The sequence below is a fragment of the Gracilinanus agilis genome, chromosome 3, assembly GCF_016433145.1.
Source record: "Gracilinanus agilis isolate LMUSP501 chromosome 3, AgileGrace, whole genome shotgun sequence".
Taxonomy (NCBI): domain Eukaryota; kingdom Metazoa; phylum Chordata; class Mammalia; order Didelphimorphia; family Didelphidae; genus Gracilinanus; species Gracilinanus agilis.
This window is the reverse complement of record NC_058132.1, coordinates 672,681,666-672,707,500: the sequence shown is the minus strand read 5'-3', so window position 1 is coordinate 672,707,500 and position 25,835 is coordinate 672,681,666. Positions and strand designations below refer to the sequence as shown.

The window sequence follows — 25,835 nt, the reverse complement described above, 5'->3', positions numbered from 1 at the left end:
GAGGGGGAGAGAGAGAGAGAGAGAGAGAGAGACAGAGACAGAGACAGAGACAGAGACAGAGACAGAGACAGAGAGAGACAGAGAGAGAGACAGAGAGAGGGAGAGAGAATCTTGTTCTTTTGAAACAAAAAGCCAAGGAAAGAACTTAAATGAGCTCCATCCTTTGAGAGGCAATAAAAACATCTCAATTTTACTGTTTTCCTCTGGTGAGCTTTTACATGATGCCGAGAATTATGATACATTAGCCTCGGGAGAAAATACTAAAAATCATCCATGTACTGCATAGCATTCCCCGAGAGAATTTGGTACAGCCTGTCGTTCTTTACAGTCCAAATCTGTTTTTACAAAACATCCACACTTCCTGCATTAAAGCCTATATGTTGAGGACAGATATTCTGGGGAAATTTTCTCAGCGTTCAATATTTTATATCCATAATAATAGTGCTCGGCAGCGGCTGAGGCGGAGATATAAGGTGGCTACGCTTGCCCGTCTGACGGCTGAGTAATAAAATCATCAGCGTACAAATGATTTTTTAATTAGGTTTTAATCTGTGCATTTAGAGAAGTTATTTCTGTGTGAATCCCACCCTGATCATCTTTATCTTCCCTCCACAGCTGCAGTCGCTAATGTCAGATGCTATGGACACCCTTGAAGGAAGAAGGAACGATAAAGAACGGGTGTGGAATAAAATACAGAAGGTAAATACAGCTTTGCAGCCGTGGGCAGCAGAAAGCATGGCTTTCTCTGAGTCAGTGGCCATTTGGGGTCAGTCACATCTGGTGAGAAGGTGGAAAGAAAGATCTCTGGCTGCTCTGTCCTGCTCTTTGCCCATCCCAGCATGATGCAGCGGTGTATTTATTTGATGTGCTCCCCAAGTCCCTTTTTCCGGCAGACTGTGGCTTTCTGCTGCTTCTTCATTATCGTGCACTCTTGCATAGTCTGTTTTCACTATCTCCTTTTTCCATCCTGGTCATTATGCATTTTTTTCCTTCAAAGGTTTTCTTTTAATAATGGTTTAATTCTTTTCTTTGTTAAATGAAGATAATGGCCAAGTGGCAGGGAACAAAAAAAAAAAAGGTACGGTGAGTTTTTTATGGCAGGACTTTAATCTATTCATACACACATTGACATGCTATTTCATAATTGCCTCCAGACCCCAACAATGTAGTGTGGTGCCTGTGCCCAACATCTCACACACACACACACACACACACACACACACACACCCCATCACTATAGAGGAGGTCCCTCCAGACGAGGCTATCCTAGGTCCATACTACTCAGATGAGACCACAGCTTGTAACCACCTTCTGCCGCTTAGGTTTAGCTTTTCCCATCACCCAGAAGATGCAGCCAATGAAAGGGGCTACTAAGAAGTCACTGGGGTTTTTAGGACCAAATTTGTGAGTTTAGGAAACTCCAGGTGAGAAACCTCCCCTCAGAGGACCAGGGAAGATCAGCACCTGCTTTGTCACTTGGAGATATGGGGAGTAACCACCTTGGGTGATGGAGGTCTTCTTGATGGATGCCAGCTCTCAACCCTCTACTCCATGCTTCCTCCTTTCATGGAGCTCCTTTTGTCCATGCTTTGTGGTTGTCTTAGAGTCTCCTGAGTGGCTGAGAGACTTGCCCAGGGTCACGCAGCCAATATGGGTTAGAGGTGGGACTTGATCCAAGACTATAAGACTATGGCGGGTTCATTGGATGGACTAAGTGGCCTCAAAATGCTTCCTAGCGGAGTGACCCTGGGCAAGTCACTTAACCCCCATTGCCTAGCCCTTACCGCTCTTCTGCCTTAGAACCAATACACAGTGTTGATTCTAAGACAGAAGTTGAGGGGATTAAAAAAAAAAAAAAGCTTATGCTATAACATAGCATGGTGCAATATGGTATCAACATGTACACAAAAATGTATATTCTAAATATTTTCTAGTAGAATATACTATATTATGGGTAGATTGTGTTAAACTATATTATACTGTATCATCTCTAATTCTATTTATTTGTGTAGGATGATAAACTAATATTACATATAATACATATACATGTGGTGTGCCTCATTCTTTGAATGTTGTCTCCCCCATTAGAATGGGAGCTCCTAGAGGCAAGGACTGTTTCTGCCCTTCCTTGTATCTCTAACTCTTGCCACAGTGTCTGCCACATAGTAAATGGTGGATATGTAAATGCTGACTGACTGACTGACTGATTGACTAACAGTTCATTTAAGTATGTATGTGATACGTGTGTGTGTATGTTTTTAAAAGATAACCTGTGAGTTTTCTGTGGTAGGAGATTTGTGGTAAGAGAAGGAGCTCCTTTCGTGCTTGCTGATGAGCCCCTGCTTTGTAATTGCCTCCAGAGTGGCTGTGAGGCTTGTCCAGGGTCTCAGCCAATTGCCCAGCCAATATGGGTCAGAGGTAGGACTTGATCCCAGCCCTTCTTGACTCCAGGTTCAGGTCTACATCCACTCCGACACACGACTTCTAAAATTAGGTTCTATTCTGCCTGCTCCCAGGGGCTCGAGTGTCCCTCACACTCCATTAACCCTGTTGTTCTAGTCCCAGCTCACCCGGATCCGAGCACCAGAGATCCTCTCTGCTCTGAGCCTAGCTTCTGACCTCAACCCAAGTCTTGAGGGGTCTCTTCCCCCTGGAAGACAGAGGGGACTGTACCAAAGCCCTTTCAGATCAAAACCATGAAGGCTTTTCTTCATACAACTCTTTAGAAAATCCAATGCTCCAACCAAGCTAAGAATCAGAGGAGAGAGACAAACCTTTCAAGGAAAACAACCCTTCCCAGATTTTTTCTGTAGGTAGTGATCTCTCTGTTTCTCAGATCCTCGGCTAGAAAGAGCTTCCGTCTCCAGGAGAGTCCTTGCCCCAGATGCCATGCTCTTTAGAACACAGAACAAAGCCACCCTCCTAACCAGGGCCATCCAGCTCAGTTCTGCATTTCCTTTTATTTCCAGTGTCTCTATCCCAGACTCTTTATCTATCCTGGGGCCATAAAATCCTTCTGTATCCTTGCCTTGTCCCAAATGAAGATTCCTCAGACTCATTTCAGGAGAAATCTGGCCCAACAACTCCTCAAAGCTATGCAAGGATCTAATTCCTGGCAAGATGGTTGGGGAGACGGCATAGCCAACCTACGATACCATGCCGTTGACTTCAAATGTGAAGCCAAGAGGACAAGGTCATTTTCTTTCTCTTGCCTGGTCATAGTTTGGGTGCTTCACAATTCTATCTACACTATATCACTATTCTATCCAACAAAGCCTTGTGAGACTTTAAGACACCATTCTCTCTGCAACACCCCCGCAGCACCTTGGTTGATTGACAAGGCAAATTACTTAATTTGCTAGCCCAGTGGTTCCCAAACTTTTTTGGCCTTCCATCCCCTTTCCAGAAAAAATATTACTTAGAGCCCCCTGGAAATTATGAAACTATTTATTGAACTCAGAATAGAATATAATACAAAAAAAAAAGTGTGGCCATCACCACCTCCCTGGATCGCTGCAGCACCCACCAGGGGGGCGGTGGTGCCCACTTTGGGAATCACTGCTAGACCTTTGAAAAATTCTTCAAACAGGGGCAGCTGGGTAGCTCAATGGATTGAGAGCCAGGCCTAGAGACGGGAGGTCCTAGGTTCAAATCTGGCCTCAGACACTTCCCAGCTGTGTGACCCTGGGCAAGTCACTTGACCCCCATTGCCTACCCTTACCACTCTTCCACCTATAAGTCAATACACAGAAGTTAAGGATTTAAAAAAAAAAGAAAAAGAAAAAAAATTCTTCAAACAGTCCTTAAATTCAGTGTACCTTTAGGGAAAGCCGACTATGTATAAGAGACTTAACAATTACAGAATCTAGCAAGATAAGATATAAGCTGTCCCTGCCCTCCAGAACTGGGAGGACATTCTATGTATGAAAGCAAGGAAATACAAAGATACACAAAATTTCAGTGATAGAGCATGGACAGGTATCACTAGATCTGAGTCTTGATGAGAGCTTTGGATTCCAAGAGGAGGAGCTCTGTATGCATGCATCGGACTTGGAACATCCTGTACAGAGCCCACTGGGCTGAATCCTAGAGTACATAAAAGGGAATAATGTAGAATCAGTCTGGAAAGCTGGGCTGAAGTCAGAGGTAAAAGGACTTAATTACCTAATTACTGTGTTTTATCTTTCTTGAGCAAGAAAGGAACATGATCAGTCCTGTGTTTTAGGAATATTAATTTGGCACCTATGAAGTACAGTGGGCAGAGTGCCAGGCTTGGAATCAGGAGGTCTTGAGTTCAGATCCCACAGAACAGACACGTATTAACTATGTGACCCCTGTCCTATCCACTCCCAATGCCCAGTGACCTCAACTTCTTCCTCCCTTTTATCACTCAACAAAAGATGAACTATCATGGTATGGTGAGATTAACACTGAATTTGTAGTTACAGGACCAGGTTTTTAATTCCTGCTCTGTTGTTTACTGGCTCAGGTAACTTTGGGCAAGTCATCTATCCAAATCTAGCATTCTTTCCAGTCTTTCCAACATTACTCTTCCCTAGATTAGATGTGGGTTTTGCCAGCAATTTAAAAGTTTAACCTAAATGAGTTAGGTTAAATTCCAGTGGCTGGATTTAAGCCATCAGTCTTGGGGGAAGGATTTGAAAATGAAATAGGACTTTCAGAGCAAGTCTCAAATCATACCATCTGTCTGACATGTTAACCTGTGAGACAGACCCTTCCTAGACAAGGTCCTCTGTTAAGTCCTCCAAGGCTAGGTTCTCCTTCTTCCCACAGGGGGAAGAGCAGAATTCTGAGCTCCTACTTTGTGTCACAATTGGGGGGAAACTGGAATAGATGGTCCGTTCCCATTCACTCTTCCCATCTTGCCTTTGCCAAACTAGACTACGCCACGGAAAATCAGGGGAAGGGCCAAAGCAAAACAGGTGGAGAAATCAGAGGTTCATGTGAGCTGATGGGGCCACCCCACCCCACATCCCACAAGTAGGTGACTCGTTAACTCAACTGGTAAGCAGCCCACCCTTCTAAGAGCCCTGGTAAAGAGTGTAGGTTTCCAGAGATTCCTTTTCACGTCTGTACGAAGATGCTACAGTTTAGAAGGAACAGGGAGTCCAATTTTTCCCAAGGGCTTTTAATTTGCTTAATGCGAATCTACCAAGGATTCTCGTATCACTTTCAGACAATTCCAGGAGCAAGTAAGTAATTTCCTCTTAGTGCAATAGAGTTCATTTGCATGTGCAAAAAGGGGGAAAAAAATTTTAAACCGTAATTGTACGAGCTATACTATGTGCTCATTTTAAACCCTCTTGAAGCTGGTATCAGCATCACTACCTCTGAGATCTGTTATTTGTAATAGAAACAGCTGTTGTACCTAATGAAAACACTTGAAATTTTCATTTGAAGCAGCAGAATTATAGCAGCACCTCCAAGTTGTGCGTAGTTAAAGGGTCTGTCAAAATTCTCATTACCTACCACAATTTTCAGGACTCTGCTTTGTTATGGGCCTATAAAAAAACCTATCAGGAGGAAACTTGATTCATGAATGCTGACCTCCTACATTCATCTCCGTTCCTTTGATGTTTGACAAGAAAGCAAGGGAGGGTGCTTGGAATTCAGATCTTTTTTTTTTACCTGATTTATCCAAACTCTGGGCATTCCTTGACTTCTCAGGATTTTCATTTCCTGCCAATTATCTATAAGGAAAAAAAAATATTGGTTATCCATGATTTCATTTAAAATGAAATGAACTTTTAATCAGAATATTTAGAATACACCTTCTCATCTCTACCTCTTAGCAACCCTGGCCTCCTTCAGAGCACAGCTCATGGACTGCTTCTTAGATGACACGTTTCCTGATCAGATATTAGCTGTGTGAATTATCCAGGCTTCAGTTTCCATATCTGTTAAATGAGAGATTTGGATGAGATTCCCTTTCCAACTCTTGAGTTCAGTAATCCATCCTATGGTCCTGTGGTCCTCACCTCCCTGATCATTTGTGATTTCTCTCTCTTGAAATTTCTTTGTATAACTTTCTATATTGTTGGCATGTACTATGGAAATGTTAGTAATAGTGATCATTATAGCTAGCACTTAGGAAAGCACTTTAAGGTTTGCAAAACATTTTCCCTATTTTATCTTCTATGCTGATGATTCTCAAATCAACTTACCCAACTTATCCTAACCTCTTTGTGAGCCCCAGAACTCACATCTCCATCTGCCTTTCAGATATCTCAAACTAGATGTCCAAAAGACATCTTAAACTCAATATGTTCAAAATTGATCTCGTTATCTTTTCCCTTCTAAGCCCTCCCCACTTCCAAATATTCCTATTTTTGTTAATGGTGCCCTATTCTCTATTACTGGGTAACCTACGTGCCATCCTCCATCCCAATCTCTCATATCAAATCTGTTGCCAAGACGAATTAGTTTTACCTCTGTAACATCTCTCCTTCTCTCTTCTGATACTGTCCCAACTCTGGTCCAGGTCCTCATCACCTCATAGCCTGAACTACTGCAATAGTTGCTGGTGGGTCTGTCTGCCTCCAGTCTCTCTCTAGTCTAATCCATCCTCCATTCAGCCACCAAAGTGATTTTCCTAAAACACAGGTCCAATCATGTCACCCCCCCCCACTCTCTCTCTCTCTCTCTCTCTCTCTCTCTCTCTCTCTCTCTCATCCAGTAGTCCCTTATCACTTCCAGAATCAAAATTAAAATCCTCTGTTTGGAGTTCCAAGCTCTTCATAACCACCCCCCATTTTTCCAGTCTTCCTACACTGTACAGTCTGCCACACACACATACACACACACACACACACATACAATGCAATCTTTGGTCAGTGATGCTGACCTCCATATTGTTCTAGAAACAAGATACTTCTATCTCTCAGCCCCAGGAATTTTTTCTGGCTGTTCTCCGTATCTGAACTGCTCTCACTCCTCACTTCCCCCTCTTGATGACTTTTTTTAAATAATCCTTACTTACTGTCTTAGAATCAATACTAAGCATCCATTCCAAGACAGGAGAGCAAGAAGGGCTAAGCAATTGGGCTTAAGTGACTTTCCCATGGTCACACAGCTAGGAAGTATCTGAGACTAGATTTAAACTCAAGTCTTTTCATCTCTAGGCCTGGCTTTTTATCCACTGAGCCACTAGCTGCCCCAGTGACTTCTTTCAAGCTTCACCTTCTACAAGAAGTCTTTTCCTATCCCTATTAATTATAGTGCCTTCCTTCTCAATGATTTCCTTTTTATCCTGTCAGTAGTTCATTTGTATAGATTTGTTTGCATGTTATCTCTCCCATTAAATTATGAACTTTACAAGGAAAAGGACTGTCTTTTCCCTTTCTTTGCATCCACTATGCTTATCATAGATAGAGCTTGGCATGTAGTAGGTGCTTAAAGGTTTATTGATTAACTAACTGACTGATTGGTCCTTATAACAACCTTGGGAAGTAGGTGCTCTCATTATCCCCATTTTTCAGATGAGGAAACTGAGGCAGGCAGAGGTCAACTGATTTGCCCAGCATCACAGAGCTAGTAAGTGTTTAAAGCCAGATCTAAACCTTAGTAACCACAAGTCCAAATCTCTATCCACAGAGAAACTCAGAGATCAGCTCTGAGTCAAAGGGTTGGAAGAAGGGATAATTTTTCTCCTAGACATTTTCAGACCTTAGAAGAACACTCATTTGTGAAGATTGAAAAGCCATATAAATTCATATCAACTAGAGTCCAGATGAGTTATTCTCATTTAGTCCATCCTCTGATATATCTTCTCTGTAATATGTCATTAGCCCCCTTATGTCATGGATTGAACCTTGTAAGATGCCAAAGATGTCACATTAACTCCCTCTGCTCATGGGACTGAAGCTGTATGAGACGTTATTAAATGAACTTCATCAATAAGAAAGAAAAGGAATTAAGGAGGATAAATGACAATCAGGTTTTGAACAGGCTTAGAATACTTAGAAAAGTTCTCCTGTTGTAAAGTGACTCCTGATTGCTCTGGTTTTAGAGCAGGGAGTCCACAGTAGAGGGGGACTATCCTAGTTCCTTAAGAATTCACCCATGGGGACCTCTCCAAAAAAGTTGTGGAAGGCAAGGCTAGCAACGATGTCTGTCCGATCTGAGCTGGATTGCTGAATTTCTGATGTATGCCAAGTGGGTCACACAGTAGTGCTCAATGTCACAGAAGATGTGAGCTATGGGGTATTCAGCTAGCTGGAGGCATAAGGTCCTATAGTCCTGCCCCACTGAGTGAGAACTCTGGTAAGTCTTTTGTATGTGGAGAGGAGGAGGAAAGGAAGGTTAAACCTTTGACCGGGAACTATTGGATATAATGAGTTTAGCCTGGCTTGAGTAGGATTTGATGTCGTTATTACGTAGACTGCAGTTTCAGGAGAGCCACTCTTGGTGGACCAACTCCTGGCTTCCAACATGACTGGTCATCTGAAACTGCTCTTTCAGAATTATTAGTGATCGCCTAATTGCCAAATCTAATGGCTTTTTCTCAGTCCTCTTCTAGACATCTCTGCATTTGACACTGAATCATTTCCTCCCGGATACTCTCAATAGGTTCTCATGATACTGCTCTCTCTGTTTTCCTTCTACAGACTGGGCTGCTCCTTCTTAGTCTCCTTTGCTAGGTCATCATCTAAATAGATATATCATGCCTTATATTTGTGGGTTCCAGAATTATAGAATTTGAAAGTTGAAAGACTTGAGTATCATCTAATGCAATCCCTATATGAATCCCTACTATAACTTACCACCATCCTTCTAGTTACAGAATCATCCTCAACTCCTCATTCTCCCTCACACCATCCCCAATTGGCCGCCAAGTTTGTCTCCTATATACTTCCACAACATCTCCTGTACCTGTCCTCTTCTTTTTCTCTCCATTGAAGCTTTTATTTGTATTCATGTTATATACCCTTAAAAAAATTCTAGGATTTTTCCTCTCTTGCCTTTTCATTTTGCTTCCTGATGTTCCATGATGCTGGCTGAGGCTGTAAGCACAATGAAACCAAAATAATGGAAGAGTAGAAGATTATTCTTCCACTCTTCCACATCATTCCATTGAACATCAAACCTGGAACTGAATATATCACACTTGTTTAACCCCTCCAGGACATTCATAGCAGTCTAGAGATCCTAGAGAATCTAGAATTTTCCTCATCCCTTGTGTTGTTGATGTTTTGAATACATCACCCAGGAAGTTTGGATATATCATAGTGGCATCTCTGCCAGAAGGTAGGGATAGGGCAAAATAAGTGAAAACAGAGAGAAGTATAGGTCCAACCTATGCCTTTCTCTACTCACTTAGTGACCAAGCTAGTTCAGATCCTTATCTGGATTATAATTGCCTCTCAAGTCTTTCTCCAGTCCAGTACATCTCTCACGCAGCTGTGAAGTCATTTTCTGAAAGATAGGTCTAGACATGCTACTACTTTCCTGCATAATAAACTTAGTGATTCCCTGTTACCTCTAGGATTAAATACAGATGCCTTGCTCTCCTGTTCAGTGAATTTAATGACTGCCAATTATTTCTAAGATTAAGTACAAACCCCTCTGTTTGGCATTTAGTCTTAACAACCGGTTTCCAACTTACCTTTTCAGATTTATCACACATTACTCCCCACATTCTGTGGTCCAGCCAAACTACCTTTCTTCACCAATGACATTCCCTCTCCCATTTCTATGCCTTTGCTGCCATGCCTGAGACATGTTCTCTTCCTGCCTACAACTCTAAGAACCCCTAGCTTCCTTTAAATTTATTTTGTATAAATTTATTTTACATATTTATTTATTTTACATATATTTTATATGTGAATGTGAAATAATGAATGTACATTAGAATGTAAGCTTCTTAAGGGCAGAAACTATTTCATTTTTGACTATGTATACCCATCACCAAACAGTGGCTGGCACATAGAAGGCTCCCACTAAATGCTTGTTTGTTAATTAATTAATCTATATGTATGTGTATATATATATATCATATATATATATATATAAAGTGGATAGATGGATGAATGGCTAGGTGGATGGATGAATGGAGGATGATAGGTGGCTGAAGAGATGGATGAATAGAAACTGAAGATTTATAAGAAGCTTGAGTGGATTAAGAATTCATATAACATGGAGGAAATGAATGTAAACTTAGATTTGACTTCCTTCATTTCATTTGTTTACCCATTAATGCATTTTAAAATGCATTCATTGAATTAGCATTTATGACACACCTATAGTGTGCCAGGCACTGTGCTATATGCTGGAGATACAAAGACAAAGATGAAACAACTCCTGCCTTCAGGGGGCTTACCACATTCTACTGAGGGGAACCAATATGGCACATATATCAGTCAAATAAAAAAATATTTATAATAAAATCCAACTCATTCAATTCTTTTCTCCCAATAATCTATAGGAAGGTCTTTCATTTCTTTTTTTTTTTTTTTTGGAAAATATAAGACTGATAGTTCTTTTACCATGTTCATGGTACATGATGATATTTTAAAATTCCATAGCAAAAGAAAGGAACACAGTAAATGCTTCAAATCATTATGAATGTAGTCTGGTTATTTTCTCTTTTCTTGAAATTCCCTGTTACTTTCTCAATTTGGGAGGCACTGGACACTGCCATCTTTTTCAAATGACCCATAAATGCCTCCCAGTTAATGTCTTCTATTAATCTAAGTTCCATATCCCTGTCTCAAGACTGTGTGTCTAAGATGGGTTCACTTTGGTTAAAGGGACTGTTGCACTCTCTCCCTCCCTCTCTCCTAGATGCCAGTATTGGATGGAGAGCCTGAAACTGTATGTTATGGTCCAGGCTCTACCACCAATTAGTGATGGGATGTTGTCCAATCATTTAACTTCGCTCATCTCCATTTCCGCATCTGCAAAATGGCAAGGATAGGTCAGTATGATCTGTAAGGTTCCTCCAGACTCCCAAATCCTATGATTATATGAAGTCCAGCCTCCTGGAGAGTCTTCTCTGATGTTGCTATATGGCATGGAGATAGCCATGAGTTATCCAAAGCTAGGTCAGGTCCTATCAAGATGGAAGGCATCAAGAACAGACCTGGTGATAGACTGGGTTGCATCATTCTCATCCACAGAAAGTAAGCCACCAACTGATAGATTTTTCCCCCACAGAAGTAAGAAAGGCAGTGTGGTCCAATGGAATGATTGCTGCACTTGAAATCAAAGACCTAGGTTAAAATCACAACTCTCCAACTTCTATGTGACCTAGGCAACCCCTCACTCAACTTCTGTTTCCTTATCTCTCTAAGGAAGTATTTGAGTTAGATGGCCTCCAAGTTCTATTTCTAGCTCTAAATCTAAATTTTAATGTTTAATCTATAAATTTAGGTTACCTGTGCTATGGAGGCAAGTGGGTGAAACAGTGAATAAAGCAACAAGCCTGTGGCCTGGGCAAGTCACTTAACTTCTTTCTGCCTCAATTTTCTTATCTATAAAATGATCTAAGAGAAGGACATGATAAACCACTCCAATATCTTTGCCAAGAAAATCCCAATGGGGAGTTCGAATCCAGGCTCAGACACTAGCTGTGTGACCTTGGTCAACTTACTTAACTTTGTCTCAGTTTCCTCATTTATAAAGTGAGCTGGAGAAGGAAATGGCAAACTACTCCAGTATCTTTGCCAAGAAAATCCAAAATGGGATGACTAAGTATCAGACTCAACTGAAACAGCTAAACAGCATTGCCATTCTTGCTATCATTTTTTCAGCACACTTATTTTTCAGGAGAGAAAGTATGCTTTATAGCTAGAGGGGCTGGCCTGGGAGTCAGGAAAGCATGGGTTCCTGTCCAGCCTCTGACACACACAGCTGTGTGACCATAGGCAAGCAGTCAGGCTCTGTGGCCTTGAGTTTGCTTATCTGTAAAATGGGAAAGCTAAGGTAGATGGCCTCCATATTCTCCTCCATTTTTAAATCTGTGAATTTGAGCTCATGGAATCACCCAAGACATGGAAAGGTTGAGAAGGAGGAGAAGGAGGAGAAGGAGAAGGAGGAGGAGGAGGAGGAGGAGGAGGAGGAGGAGNATTATTTTTTAAATAGAACATATATTTAATTATGTTTTCCTTTGGTTCAAAATCCTTCCATATACTTGTGTTCTGAAGTTTGCTTCACAAAAAGAAAAATGCATCATGCCATAAAGAAAAATTAATTTCTGGGCTATAGTTCAACCAAGCTGATGTTAGGCTATGCTGTTTGCCTCTCATTGTTTATGATGTACTCAAGAACAATACTGAAATGCTCCAATTAAGAGTGGGAGATTCCATCTTGGCTACAAGACAATTTCTCTCTGTGAAGAACTAATGGCATCATTTTGTCTTTTTATAAAGACAAAAAAAAGAGAGAGAGAAGAAGAAGAAGAAGAAGAAGAAGAAGAAGAAGAAGAAGAAGAAAGAGAGAAGGAAGGCTAGAGAAGAAAGAGAGAAGGAGATAGGGAGGGAGACAGAGACAGAAACAGAAACAGAGAGAGACAGAGAGACACGAGGAGGGAGAGGAAAAAGAGAAAGAGAGGGAAGGGTAGAGGGAGAAAGAGAGAGAGGGAGAGCAGGAGGGAGATAGACAGAGACAGACAGATAGACAGAGGGAGGGCAAGAAAAAGAGAAGGGAGAGAGAGAAGGATTAAGGGAGTAGAGAGGGAGGGAGGAAGAGAGACAGAGGAAGAGAGACAGAGAAGGGGAAAGGGAGAAAAAGAGAAGGGAGAAAGGGAAGGCTAGAGGGAAAAAGAGAGAGGAAGGGAGGAAGAGAGAGGGAATAAGAGAGAGAGAGAAGGGGAGGGAGGAAAAAAGAGAAAGGAGAGAGGAAAGGGTAGAGAGAGAAAGAAAAGAGAGGGGAAAGAGGGAGGGAGATGGAGACAGAGAGAGATGGAGAGGAAGAGGGAGAGAAAAAGAGAAGGGAGAAAGGGAAGAGGAGAGAGAGAGAGAGAGAGAGATTCTGTTTATTGGAACATTAACATTCAGTCCCACACCCCTCCAGGAAGTATTACAAGATGGATTACCCAGGTTAGCCTATCATTCACCAGCAGGACTTCTGGCAGCTAAGGTGTAGGCCAAGCTCATGGCGGCAGGCATTTGTCCCAGGAAATACAGCCTTTTTTTTTTCAAAAATTCAGCAGCCATGTCACTCATTTGCAAGGAAGCTTTGCTAACAATCTGGCAGAAGAGTCCTGTGTGCTTTGTTTTTTAAGGAGTCCCTGTAGATTTAGAGCAGTTTGATCATGAAAATGCTCAGCCTCAAGAAATGGGCTTTCTCATTAGCTCAGCTCAGCATTCCTGTAGAGCAGGGTTCTTAAACTGGGGCCCATGGATAGATTACAGGGAAACTGTAAACTTGGATGGGGGGGGGGGAACCCTCCATCTTCATCATCACAAATCTCTAACTGAAAATGAGGTTTTCCTTCAATTTTTTTAAAAATGATACATTCTGAGGAAGAGTCTGTTGGCTCCATCAGACCACCTGGGGGTCCACAACATTCAAGAAGTTAAGAACTCCTGATCTAAAAGATGGACTTGATACACCTCTGTGCTTTAGAAGCTAAACAGATCTAAATGTCGTATGAGCCATTTATCTAGGAAACTTTAGTTGATCACGTTTCTAACCAGCTAATATGGGAAGAGGAACAGATTTGAATTTAAAAGCCAGTGGGGTATTGTCTGACCTCTTCCCCTAAGAGAGATGGGGGCACACCCAGGGGAGTGGGAAGGCCAGAAGGGGTATAGTGGAAAGCATGATGAACTTAGAAAGTTGCAAGACCTGAGTTCAAGTCTAGCCCTGCTGCTTACTAGCTGGGCGAGCCTGGTCAAGTTACTTTGTGTCTCAGTGCCTCAGTTTCCTCATCTGTAAAATAAAGAGTTGTACATCCTGACAGGTGTTGGACTCCAGGTTTACATTTTTGGATATGGTAACAGTTGGATTCCTTTTGCTTGATTATTCATTTGATTCAAGGTTTGCTTGTTTTTTTTTCTTTCTCTAGATTTTTAATGGAGAATAGGTATAGGAAAAGGGAAGTTAGTAATACTAACATCAAGAAAGACTACTAAAGCATTTTTCAAATGCATAGAAGGAAACAGAAGAAAGTTTAGAAGAAAGTACAAATAAGAAGGATATTTCAGAAAGGAAATGTGAAATTTATTATATACTTTTTCCCCAAAAGCAAACTCTATGAAATGGAGATTCCTCAGTTTCAAATGCAATCATCATTTTGTGTTCTGATATATATATATATATATATATATGGAAATTCCCTCTTTTCTTTGGTGTTAAAGATCAGAATAAAAATAAAAACAAAATACAATGAAGGGTCTGGGAAAATGTCTTCCCAGGGCCCTGCCAACCCTGATCATACCATGATCCTTACATTTATTAATCACCAACTATGTGCCCAGCACTGTAGTAGGACTTGAGAGCACAGTAACAAAAAAAAAAAAAAAAAGATACTCTCCCATTCTCCCCACAGTGGTCAAAGTAAAATTCCTAAAGTTCAGGTCTGACCTTATCACTCTTCTATTTAAAAAACTCTCTTGACTATGGGTATGTTACTTAAATATAGTTCCCTCATCTGTAAAATTAAAAGATGAGATTAGACAGCCCCAAAGGTCCCTTTCAGTTCTGCACCTGTGATCCTCTATTTTCTTCCAGCTCAGGAATTCTTAACTTTTTTGGTGTCATGGACCCTTTGGGCAGTTTGGTGAAGCTTATAGACCTTTTGAGCAAAAATGCAGTCCATAGACAACAAGAAGATAAAGGAATGTTTACTGATTCTCCGCCACCATTTTTCCACCACTGTGCTGCCATTACTTTGGAAATGGAAGCTTCTGGAGTTTATACTACTAATATTGCTTTGGAGGACCTACAATCACCACCACACCATGATTTAGCCTTTTGTGAAAATCACCTCAAGAACAGCAATAGATGAAACTGGAAGAAAGACCATGAAGAGATGGAGAACTGAGCCTTGCCAGGATATCTCAAATGAATTGCCATCATCTCTAATGGCAGTAGAGCCACCACATTTTGACTCTTTAATGCCTCGTTCCCTGTTATACCAAATAGAGAAGTACATTCAGGACAATGGATGCTCCTACCTGTGTCAATTTGGGCAGATCACTTCACCTGCCTTGGCCTCAGGTTCTTCATCTGAAAAATGAGGGGGTTGGACTCTACCATCACTCCCAACTCTAAATCTATGAGTCTGTGAGCTCAATTAGACCAAATAGACCAAATATATATAGAATAAATGCATGCTGTAGAGAGAACAAGCAATAACCAGGGGCATACTGGAAATATCCTGTCCTGGCTTGTGAGAGCCAATTGTTAAATTTTTGGTATGATCATTTGCATCTTGGAAACTGGCAAATGTAAGCTAAATCTTGAAATCTTAAAAAAAAAAAAAAAAAAAAAAAGCTTCTTTTTTTGCCCCTGTAGGTCCCTTTCCTTTTCCTTTGACATCTTTATTGTATAGGGATATAGCATTTTATTCCACCAACCCTTTGGGTGTAACCACACCCCACTCCTTCTACAGCAGTGATTCCCAAAGTGGGTGCTACCGCCCCCTGGTGGGTGTTGCAGCAATCCAGGAGGGTGGTGATGGCTACAGGTGCATTTATCTTTCCTATTAACTATTAAATTTTTTTAATTAATGTCCAGGGGGCTAAGTAATATTTTTTTCTGGAAAGGGGGCGGTAGGCCAAAAAAGTTTGGGAACTACTGCTCTACAGGTATGACTTTCCTTTCAAACATAGCAGCCAAAATGGCCACTCCTGCTAAACTTGCTTGCTTCGCCACTCCAGTGTTCACTGCCTCTCATCTCGGGGGAAGCTAACCCCCCCCCCGATTGCTCTTTTCCTCTCATGCATTCCCATTCCTGAAAAAATGTAGTTTGGGAACCCCCCCCCCAGCCAGATTACTCTAGCTGCTCCAACTTGGGTATACAGATCTTCAATAATTGAAATGTGCTTCCCTTCTGGGTGTGCTTTCTTCCTTTGCTAATCTCACCGCATGCATTCAAGTATACAGAATTGGCACAGAATCAAATAAATTCCCAGCTTTTAATATAGTGTCATAGGCATGTCAAGAAAACAAAACAATACCCCTTTAGGAGATAACAGTTCATAACCATTCTCAATACAGCCTTGCAGTCATGAGATGGGAAAGGAGGAAAAAAGAAATGCATAGCTAGCTTACGTTTTCCTCCACCCTGCTGGAGAATGGGTAAAAGCAAGGGAATAGATAAGGCAATTCCAGCATAACAGATCTAGGGCATCCTCCATTTCTTATCAATATTGTGAACTTTTAGGGAGCCTCATTGGTCATGGGGAACAATAAAACAACTGGAGTTCACAAGACCTATGTGAATAAGGCAAGAAAGGAAAATGATGTGTTGGAGGGGATGTGGAAAAATTGGGATGCTAATACACTGTTAGTGGAGCTGTGAACTGGTCTAACCATTCTGGAGAGCAATTTGGAACTATGCCAAGGGTCATAAAAGTGTGATGCCACTACTGGGTCTGTATTCCAAAGAGATCAAAGATAATGGGAAAGGACCTGATTGTACAAGAATATTTATAGCAGTTCTTTTTCTGGTTGCAAAGAAGTGGAAACTAAAGGGATGTCCATCAACTGGGGAGTGGCTGAACAAATTGTAGTTATGTGATTGTAATGGAATAATATTGTGCCATAAGAAATGAAAGGAAGAGAGAAGACAGGGAGGAGAGAGAGAGAGAGAGAGAGAGAGAGAGAGAGAGAGAGAGAGAGAGAGAGAGAGAGAGAGAGAGAGAAACAAAGGAAGGAAGGAAGGAAGGAAGGAAGGAAGGAAGGAAGGAAGGAAGGAAAGAAAATTATTTAAAATTATATTAACATGTAGTCTGGAAAAAAATAATTAAATGGCCGTGAAAAAAAGACTTAAGTGAAACCAAAATTTCTTTGGGGCACCCTGGAAATCCCTCTCATTTCTCTGACCAGAAACAGTCTGACAAGTCCAAAAGTTTCCCACTGATCACTATTTCAAAAGAATCTCTTTTAGTCATGCCACAAAGATCTTGGGCAGTGATAGACATAGCTTAAATAAAATTTAACTCAGAGGCATCCTTCCAAGCCTTACAATTACTGTATGAGAGTATGGGGTCCCAATGCACTCCTGTTCGGCACCTTGTAAAAAAAAAAATTTTTTTTTTCTCTATCTCCCTACTAGACTGTAAGTTCTTTGAAGACAGGGAGAATGTCTTCTTGTCTGTTGCCAAATACAGTGATTATCAGAGAGTAGATGTACCATACACATTAAATGAATGAAAGGAACATATAAATGAAATGAATTAATGAGTGAATAAACACCTTTCTTTGACTCTTCTGGTTTCTCTCCTCTTTGTCCCTTTGGGATAGAAAAGCGAAGCTCCTACAACACAAACCAGAAATTACTTGATTCTTTTCAAATTTATCAACAATTCTTACATTTACTTCACACACAAAAAAATCCCTTTAAGAATATATCTTTCCAGAGGGCAGTTTTAAAAGAGAAAAAAGAAAAGATCTCTAGATGGGAGGTAGCAGTCAAAAAAAATTTTTAATCTCATTTTTGACTGAAGAATAAGCTTGCAATTCATCCTTGAAGTTAATCTTTTTCTATTACCAAAAGAGAAGCTTGGCTTTGCAGCCTAGCATTTTATAGCATTTATTTTATATATTAAAATATTTACAGTTCTTTATAATTCGGGAGAATAACAGAAGAGCAGTGCCTACCATTTGGTAGCTAAATGAACCATAGGACATCTTCCATTCTGCATTGAAAGTGGGATTAATATATAGTTCAGAGCAATTGACTGGGAGCTCATTCAATCATTTATAGTGTACTCATTATACCTTTCATCTTTTCAAGAAATACAAGAATGAAAGTGCCTCTACGTGGCCCTACAGGAAGACAGTGGTCTTTCATCATCCCCTTTATGATTCTTTTTAAAAATGGCACATGGGGAGGGACAAAGCCAAGGTTTAAAAAATGCCTACTCCAACCCCCCCCCCAAAAAAAATCCTTCACCTCATCAAAACTTCAGGTTTCTATGTTCTTTCAGTAGCCCTCTGCTAAAAGTGGGCTTTCTATCTGAAATGAGGATGAGGGGAGGAAGAAGCAGATTTCTCTGAATTCATAATGATAGCTTACCTAGAATGGTATGATAGAAATGCAGATCCATTCATTTCCACATTTATTAAGTGCCTATCAGCCAATGAGCATTTATTAAACACCTCCTGGGTGCCAGATCATGTGCTAAGTACTGGGAATAGGAATACAAAAAAATAATAGTAATAAAACAGTACTTGCCCATAGGTAGCTAATATCCTACTGGGTTGCAACAGGTACACAGAAAACTAAATGCAAGGTGTGCACTTTGTGATTCAAATTTCCAAGGGTCCAGAACACATACAGTGTAGGATGTGAGGCAAGGGAAGTGGAGGTCAGAAAAACTAGAAAAAAAAAACCTGTAGTGGTGCTTTTTAAGAAGCTAAGGGAGGCTTTGAGGCAGAGGGAAGGAAGGAGAGCATTCCAGGCATGGGCAGAGAGACAGACAAGGAAGATGAAATACCACGCATGTACCGAGAACTTTTACTGGAAGAGAGCATGCAAGGGACAGCTGCCATTAGATGAAGTTGATGTATTGGTTAGTTTTGCTAGATATTGGAGGGGTTTCTTCCTTCTCTTGCCTTCTGTCTTTTTTATTCCCTCATATAAGGAATGAATCTTTGGAGAAAGATAGGTATATGCAGGGTATCCTACTGCAATTTCAAACTTTAATAGCTTAAGATTGCACTAAGACTTTGGGGACAACTCATACTGGGCAATCAAGGCAATGTAAAAAAATCTATATAGAAAATAACATAAAAACTTGTAAGAAAAAGATAAGAGAGAAGGAAAGAGAGATACTTCTGGATTTGAAATGAGAGAATGTGGCTTCTGCTACCTAGAATCCCAATGACCTTGGTTAAATCATTGCTCCCCTCTCCCAGGCTCTATTGCCTCATCTCTAAAGTCAGAGAGTCAGGCTCGATGACCTGCAAGACCAGTTACAGCCTTAAAAGTCCCATGATGAAGGTTCACACTCTTTTTTTTTTCCTTAAAAAAAAAAGTCCCATAATGATCTTGGGCTGTGTGACCCTGGCCAAGTCATTTAACCCCATTTGCTTATCCTTCTTACCCTTCTTAAAGTTGTTATTAAAACAAAAAGTAAAGTTGTTCTTTTAAGTCCCATGATGCCTTTGAGATCTCATTTGATCATCAGGACCATCCTGTGAGATAGGAAGTACAAGTTGCCATTAGCTCCATTTTACAATTGATGAAACTGATGTAGAGAATTTCAGTCATGGCAGAACCAGTCCAGGGGTCTCTCCACCACCCCACACTGCCTCTTTCTCTGTACCTAGGTGCAGGAGAAAACACCTTCTCTTAGAAAAGAGCAGGTTCATTGGAGCCATCCTGAAGCTGCCTGAGCCTCTTGATAGGTAGGTAGTGAGCAACCCCACTGAACATCAGAAAGAATGTTGTTTCTGTCATTTGTGGTTCATAAAGGAATCTTAAGGCACAAGGAATACTTGGAGACCAAGCCACGAGAGTGCATCCATCCCTCTCCAAGGCAACAAAAGCTGTTTGATAAAAAAATAAATAAATGAATTTTTAAAAAGCTGCTTTGGCACCAGGTTTCCAGGATGTTGTGATAGCCTAGTAAAAACGACTCCGGTTCTGGGCTCCATGTATCAAAAGGCTTTTTATCCTCCTGATATATGTGCATTTTCAATAAAGGGCTGGTAGCACAGTTTAGCACAAAGGTATTTTCAGTCCCAAGAGCTGGAATGTCAAAGTGCTCCCAGCACTCTGAATGCCTCTGATGTCTTCTGGGCAATGACTTCCATTTGTCCTTTTATCACTGCAGCCCTGATAAGTTTCTGAATCTGCCAGGTGAGAAAGGAGAGAGATACCCAAATCTAAGTGGTTAGTGGCTCTATCTGGAACTGCCCCACTCCCACCAAATCCAATTCAGAACTAAATTTCGTTTTAGAAACAACTCTATTGGCGCAATGCTTGTTAAGTGGCTACTCCCTGCAAGGTGCTATGACAGACTTTAGACAAAGCTGAACAATCCCTGCCCTCCAGGAACTTATGTTCTGCTGAGGGACTCAGGGGAGAGGGAAGGAGGTGGCACCTAAGCAGAGCCTGGAAAGGAACAAAGGATTCCATGATTCATAGGTGAGGAGGGAGAGCATTCCAGGTATAGGGGACAGCCAGTGTAAAGGAGAAGCAGGAGATGAAATGTTGTTTGCTAAGACCAACCAGTAGACCATTTGGACTAGAGTATAGAAAGCATGTGGTGCAGTCATTTGAAATAAGTCTGATCCAGCAGTTGTTTTTCTTCTGCATTTCTGCTTCCACAGTTCTTTCTCTGGATGTGGATAGCATTCTTTCTCCTAAGTCCCTCAGAATTATCCTGGATCATTGCATTGTTGCTAGTAGAGAAGTCCATTACATTCGATTGTGCCACAGTGTAACCTTCTCTGTGTATAAGGTTCTCCTGGTTCTGCTCCTTTCACTCTGCATCAATTCCTGGAGGTTGTTCCAATTTACATGGAATTCCTCCAGTTCATTATTCCTTTGAGCACAATAGTATTCCATCACCAACAGATATCACAACTTGTTCAGCCATTCCCCAATTAAAGGGCATCTCTTCATTTTCCAATTTTTTGCCACCACAGAGCGCAGCTATAAATATTTTTGTACAAGTCTTTTTCCTTGTGATCTCTTTGGGGTATGAACCCAGTAGTGGTGTGGCTGGATCAAAGAAAGCCAAAGATTTTAAATGCCAAACAGTGAAGTTTGCATTTCATCCTAAGGGAAATAGGGAGCCACAAGCTTCAAGCCAGTTTCAAAGCAATATTAGTTAGAATTAAAATTTGGTCCACTTGGAATCACAAATATTTAGAAGACTTAGAACAGGAAATTAAAGGTGTACCGGAAGCAAAAATGTATTTGCAATCAGAAAGCATGTGCTCAAATGCTAGCTGCTCTATAGATAACCTTTAGTAAATCATTTAAAAGTTCAGCCGCCATTTTCCTCATCTATAATGGATGAAGGGCTGGGGAAATCAAGGATTCAGTAAAAAGAGTATTTGCTCTGAAATCAGAAGAGCAGAGGATGGGGAACTTAGGTACATCTTGTGCATAGCTTCTCCCCTCTCCCCAGCATCCTCAAGCATCTAATGGAAGCCCTGGAGAAACATATTGCAATTGTACATACCCTCTTCCATGTAACTAAAGAGATGGCAGCACTTCTCAACTATGTGGACCCCAAAAAGGATAGAGTTTCATGAGCCAGACTGCTGAAAAGAGGAAGAGGGACTTGGGGAATAATGCCAAGTTCCAAGACCTCCAGTCAAGCCTCCTAGAAAGAAGAGAGGAGAGTGGGATTCCTGACCATTGTTGAATTCTAGGACCTAAAAGTTCTTGATCAGAGCCAACCATCTTGGAAAGAATAAATTCATACAAGTGGCCCCAGGGAAAAAGAAGAAGCAAGGGACTGAGCCAAATATGGAGGAGCAAAAACACGGACTTTCTTTTCTGTTACAGCCCTGAGTAGTTTGAATGGTACAAATACTAAGGGGAGACATCCTCTGTGGCCTAGCAAGCACAATCTGGAGGGAGTCTGAGACCTTAGGAAACTACTATAAGATTGGAGACCTATATCAGTCCCTGTCTCCATGGACAGGTGCAAGAACTCACTTAAACATCCAGGAGTTGCTCTCTAGGGTTTCCCCTCTGAGGAGAGCCCAAATCAAAAGGTGATACTGTAAGTCTCACAACAGTATTGCTAAAAAATCTGTAGGATCATAGAGTCACAGAATTCAATTTGGAAGGAATATATTTACTTTCTATTTACCCATATTGAATGTCTTCTTATTAGATTATTTTTTAAATGTCGCTTATTAGAATTTCACTTTATTAGTCCCAGGGGGGACTCTTACAAATAGGTAAAAAATTTTATCAGTTTTTTGCAGGCTATTGTTGATACTTTGCAATTTTTATATTTTGTCTATGAGGAGAAATAAAGTCTGTCCTATACTTTATTTGCACTGTTATCTTGAGTGCTTGCACAGGAACTGGGGTCACTTTTACCCACATCTGTAGAGACCTAGATACAAGCTATATTTTGTGGTTCCCAGAACAACCATGGGTGGGACAAAATGAGCCAAAGACAGTGATGTGGGATTCAACTTAGTCTGCGTAAATCCTAGGATGTTTGGTCAAGAGTTACACAACCTGTATGATCTGGATATGTCACTTAGTTTCTCTGATTCTCAACTTCATCTGTAGTATGGGCACAATAATTCCCCTCCATGTAGGATTATCTTGAGAAGAGGATTCTGTAAAAGTGAATGGTCCTTATCAGATCACTGACATCCTTTAAAAGATGATGGGACTTGAACATTACCTTTGATTATTTATTCAGTGTTCGATAATCTGATTTTCTCAACAGTGGCTGCCCATTTGCCCTGGATTCTCTAGGACACAGTAGTCTAATTTTTCTCTTCAAATAGCACATCGATGGGGCAGCTGCGTAGCTCAATGGATTGAGAGCCAGGCCTAGAGACAGGAGGTCCTAGGTTCAAATCCAGCCTCAGACACTTCCCAGCTGTGTGACCCTGGGCAAGTCACTTGATCCCCATTGCCCACCCTTACCACTCTTCCATCTAGGAGCCAATACACAGAAGTTAAGGGTTTAAAAAAAAAAGAAAAAAAAAAACAAATAGCACATCGGCTCCTTGAAGGCAAGAACTGTTTCATATGTTTGTTCTGTATCCAGAGTACCCAGCACTATGCCTAGCACATAGTAGGTGCTTAATGAATGTTTGTTGGTTGATTAATTGATTTATTCATAAAAAATAGATCCCTGAGAAGCCGTGAGTCTACTTTAAACTAGCAAGTTCTGGGTCAAACCCAATTTTCAGACAGACCTCCACTCATCATGTCTTCCTGACATTTGGTGGGGGGGAGGGAGGGGGAGATTTCCTCCTTCATAACCACTTTATCCTCCACCCAAGTCTCAGATGCCTCCTTAAATACAGAGGTGAGCCTAGACTGTCACAGACTAGACCAACTGAGCTCAAATTCCAGTTAGTCTTACCATGCTAGAAAGATTTCCAGGCCAGGCTCAGGACCAGTCTGGTGCCTCCCATCAAACATCCAGATGGGGTGACTTCAGAGGGGCTCACTCCCAGGCTGGGCAATAGGAGATTCTATTTCTTCTGCCATGACTCAAGACGAGCCTTGACAAAGCAGAGGAGGGCTGGCAGCCAGCATCAGCTAGGTGTGCTTACATCAGGGAAATCAGGGATCCATGAAGTTTCGCCATTACATGGAAATTTCCATCATTTGCAATCTGCTCTTCTTATTTAATGTATATTTATATAGTCTTCAACCAGATTGTTTAAAAAAAAAAAGAAAGTCTGGACATTTTTAAAAACATCAAGCAGTTCTTCTATACTATATTATAAGGTTCAAATTCACTCTTGGCCATTGTCATCATCTCCTAAATATGTTATAGATTCAACAGAAGAGAGAGTTCTAGGCTAAGAAGCAGAAAGACTTGAATCTGAATCCTGGCTAGCTGTAAACATTACTGATGTGATCGTGGGCAAGTCACATAGACTCTCTTGGTCTCAGTTTCCTCATCAATGAAATGGAGATGATGATAATACCTGTATTAATTACTTTGGAATTTCAATCTAAAAGAATCTCAGAAGTCATCTTCCCCAACTCATGCCTGAACAAAAATTCTCTCTACCACAGAATAATTGGCTTTTGGATCCCCTTTTAAATCTTTTAAAATGTTTACCTGAGCCTTACAGAAGGTCCCAGGAAGTAAGGACTCAAGCAATTATCACCAGTAAATTGCAAATGACAGAAATTATTTTATCGATGGGTAAATGACTAGTGACTTTCCAGTGTCCAGTAATGTCACCAGTGCCAGAGTCAGGATTTGAACCTGAGGCTCTCAAAACTCAAATCTAACATTTTGTGTCTCATCTATAAAAATGTTTTGAGCTTAAAGCAAACGGCAATCATCCTTGTTATCCTCATTGCCAATGTCATTACAATCACCATGACATGGGGGAAATCTCTGATCTGGAAAACCTGCCTACAGCAGGCTTGAAGCCTCACTCTGGGGTGTGAAGGAGTAGGGCTAGAGTTGAGATTTTGCTGACATTGGGAGTTCACAGTGAAGGTGGCTTCCTACTCCTGCAATGGATAGTCTTAGAGAGGACCTGGAGGACCAAGAAGCTATATGACTGGCTCAGAGTGATTCAAGCAGTATGTGTCAGAGGTAGGACTGAAACTGAAGTCATGCTCCCTCTCTTCAATATCCTAAACAAAATATAGTCAGGTTCCAATTCATGGAAATAATCCCCTGAAGGGATTGTATGAATCCAAATTCACATTATTCAAAATTACAATTATGTAAAAAATGGTCATTGGTTCCAGCCCAGTGGAAATATGTGGTATGAATTTGAAAAATGTAATCAGTTTACCAGATCCATTATTTGCATTAATGGGACCTAACTTTAGTCAACAGCATAGAGAGCCCCCAGTAAAAAAGTCCCTCTCTTCATACAAATCAACCCCTTCTCTATAACACAGTCAGAGAGTTGCCTAGAGCAGAGTTGTCAAATTATTGTTGTTCAGTTGTTTCTAATTCTCTGTGACCCTATTTGAGGTTTTCTTGGCAGAGATACTGAAGTTGTTTGCCATTTCCTTCTCCAGCTCATTTTACAGATGAGGAAACTGAGGCAAACAGGATTAAGTGACTTGCCCAAGGTTATAGAGAAAAAATACTGGAGTGGTTTGCCATTTCCTTCTCCAGCTCATTTTACATATGAGGAAACTGAGGCAGGCAGAGTTAAGTGATATGCCCAGAGTCACACAGTAAAAATACTGAGGTGGTTTGCCATTTCCTTTTCCAGCTCATTTATAGATGAGGAAACTAAGGCAGACAGAGTTTAAGTGGCATACCCAGAGTCACACAGCAAAAATACTGAGGTGGTTTGCCATTTCCTTCTCCAGCTCATTTTACAGATGAGGAAACTGAGGCAGACAGAGATAAGTGATTTGCCCAGGGACACACAACTAGGAAGTGTCTGAAGTCAAATTTGAACATAGGAAGAAGAGCATTCCTGACTTCACCCAAGTGCTAAATCCATTGTGCCATCTCGCTGCCCAAAGCTGTCAAAAACAACACCCAAAATTACCCCGAGGTAGAGAATTAGGGTCAAAGGTAGAGGCTAGAACCAAATCAAAGTGTAATTGGGAAATGTTTAACAAAATAAATAACAATGCAATATGACAATGTTATTTTGTGATTTTCACAGGGAACCATTTCTATACTGACCTAGAGACACTAAGGACTTTGTCCAGGTTGCACCGTCAAATACATGTCAAAGGCAGAACCTGAACCCAGTTCTTCCTGGCTCCAAGACCCATTCTCTAGTCCCTGTATTACATTGCCTCTAATGAACAAAATGAAAATGGCAAGTATTTCAAGGATGGAAACTGTATAAAGTTTGATAATTCTATCAGACTCTTTGCTTAAGGCAGTTTAGCATTTATTAAGAGCTTCCTGAATGCAAAACACTGGACTAAATTCTTCAGGGTAGCTGCAAAGATAAAAGAAATATTGAAATCACAGGATGGAATTCATTGTATCTGCTCTGAGAAAGGCATTCTTCTTCCTTTGCCTCCCTGAGCCATC

General features: G+C 40.9%; 1 protein-coding gene across 1 annotated transcript in view; it reads left to right on the top strand.

The window, feature by feature from the left end:
- Positions 1-25,835, top strand: part of SPATA16 (spermatogenesis associated 16) — a 285,343-nt gene that overhangs the window by 255,261 nt on the left and 4,247 nt on the right. Inside the window, exon 9 of the mRNA XM_044667756.1 lies at positions 616-699. Coding sequence (XP_044523691.1) covers positions 616-699 — 84 coding nt within the window. The remainder of the gene's footprint in view (positions 1-615; positions 700-25,835) is intronic.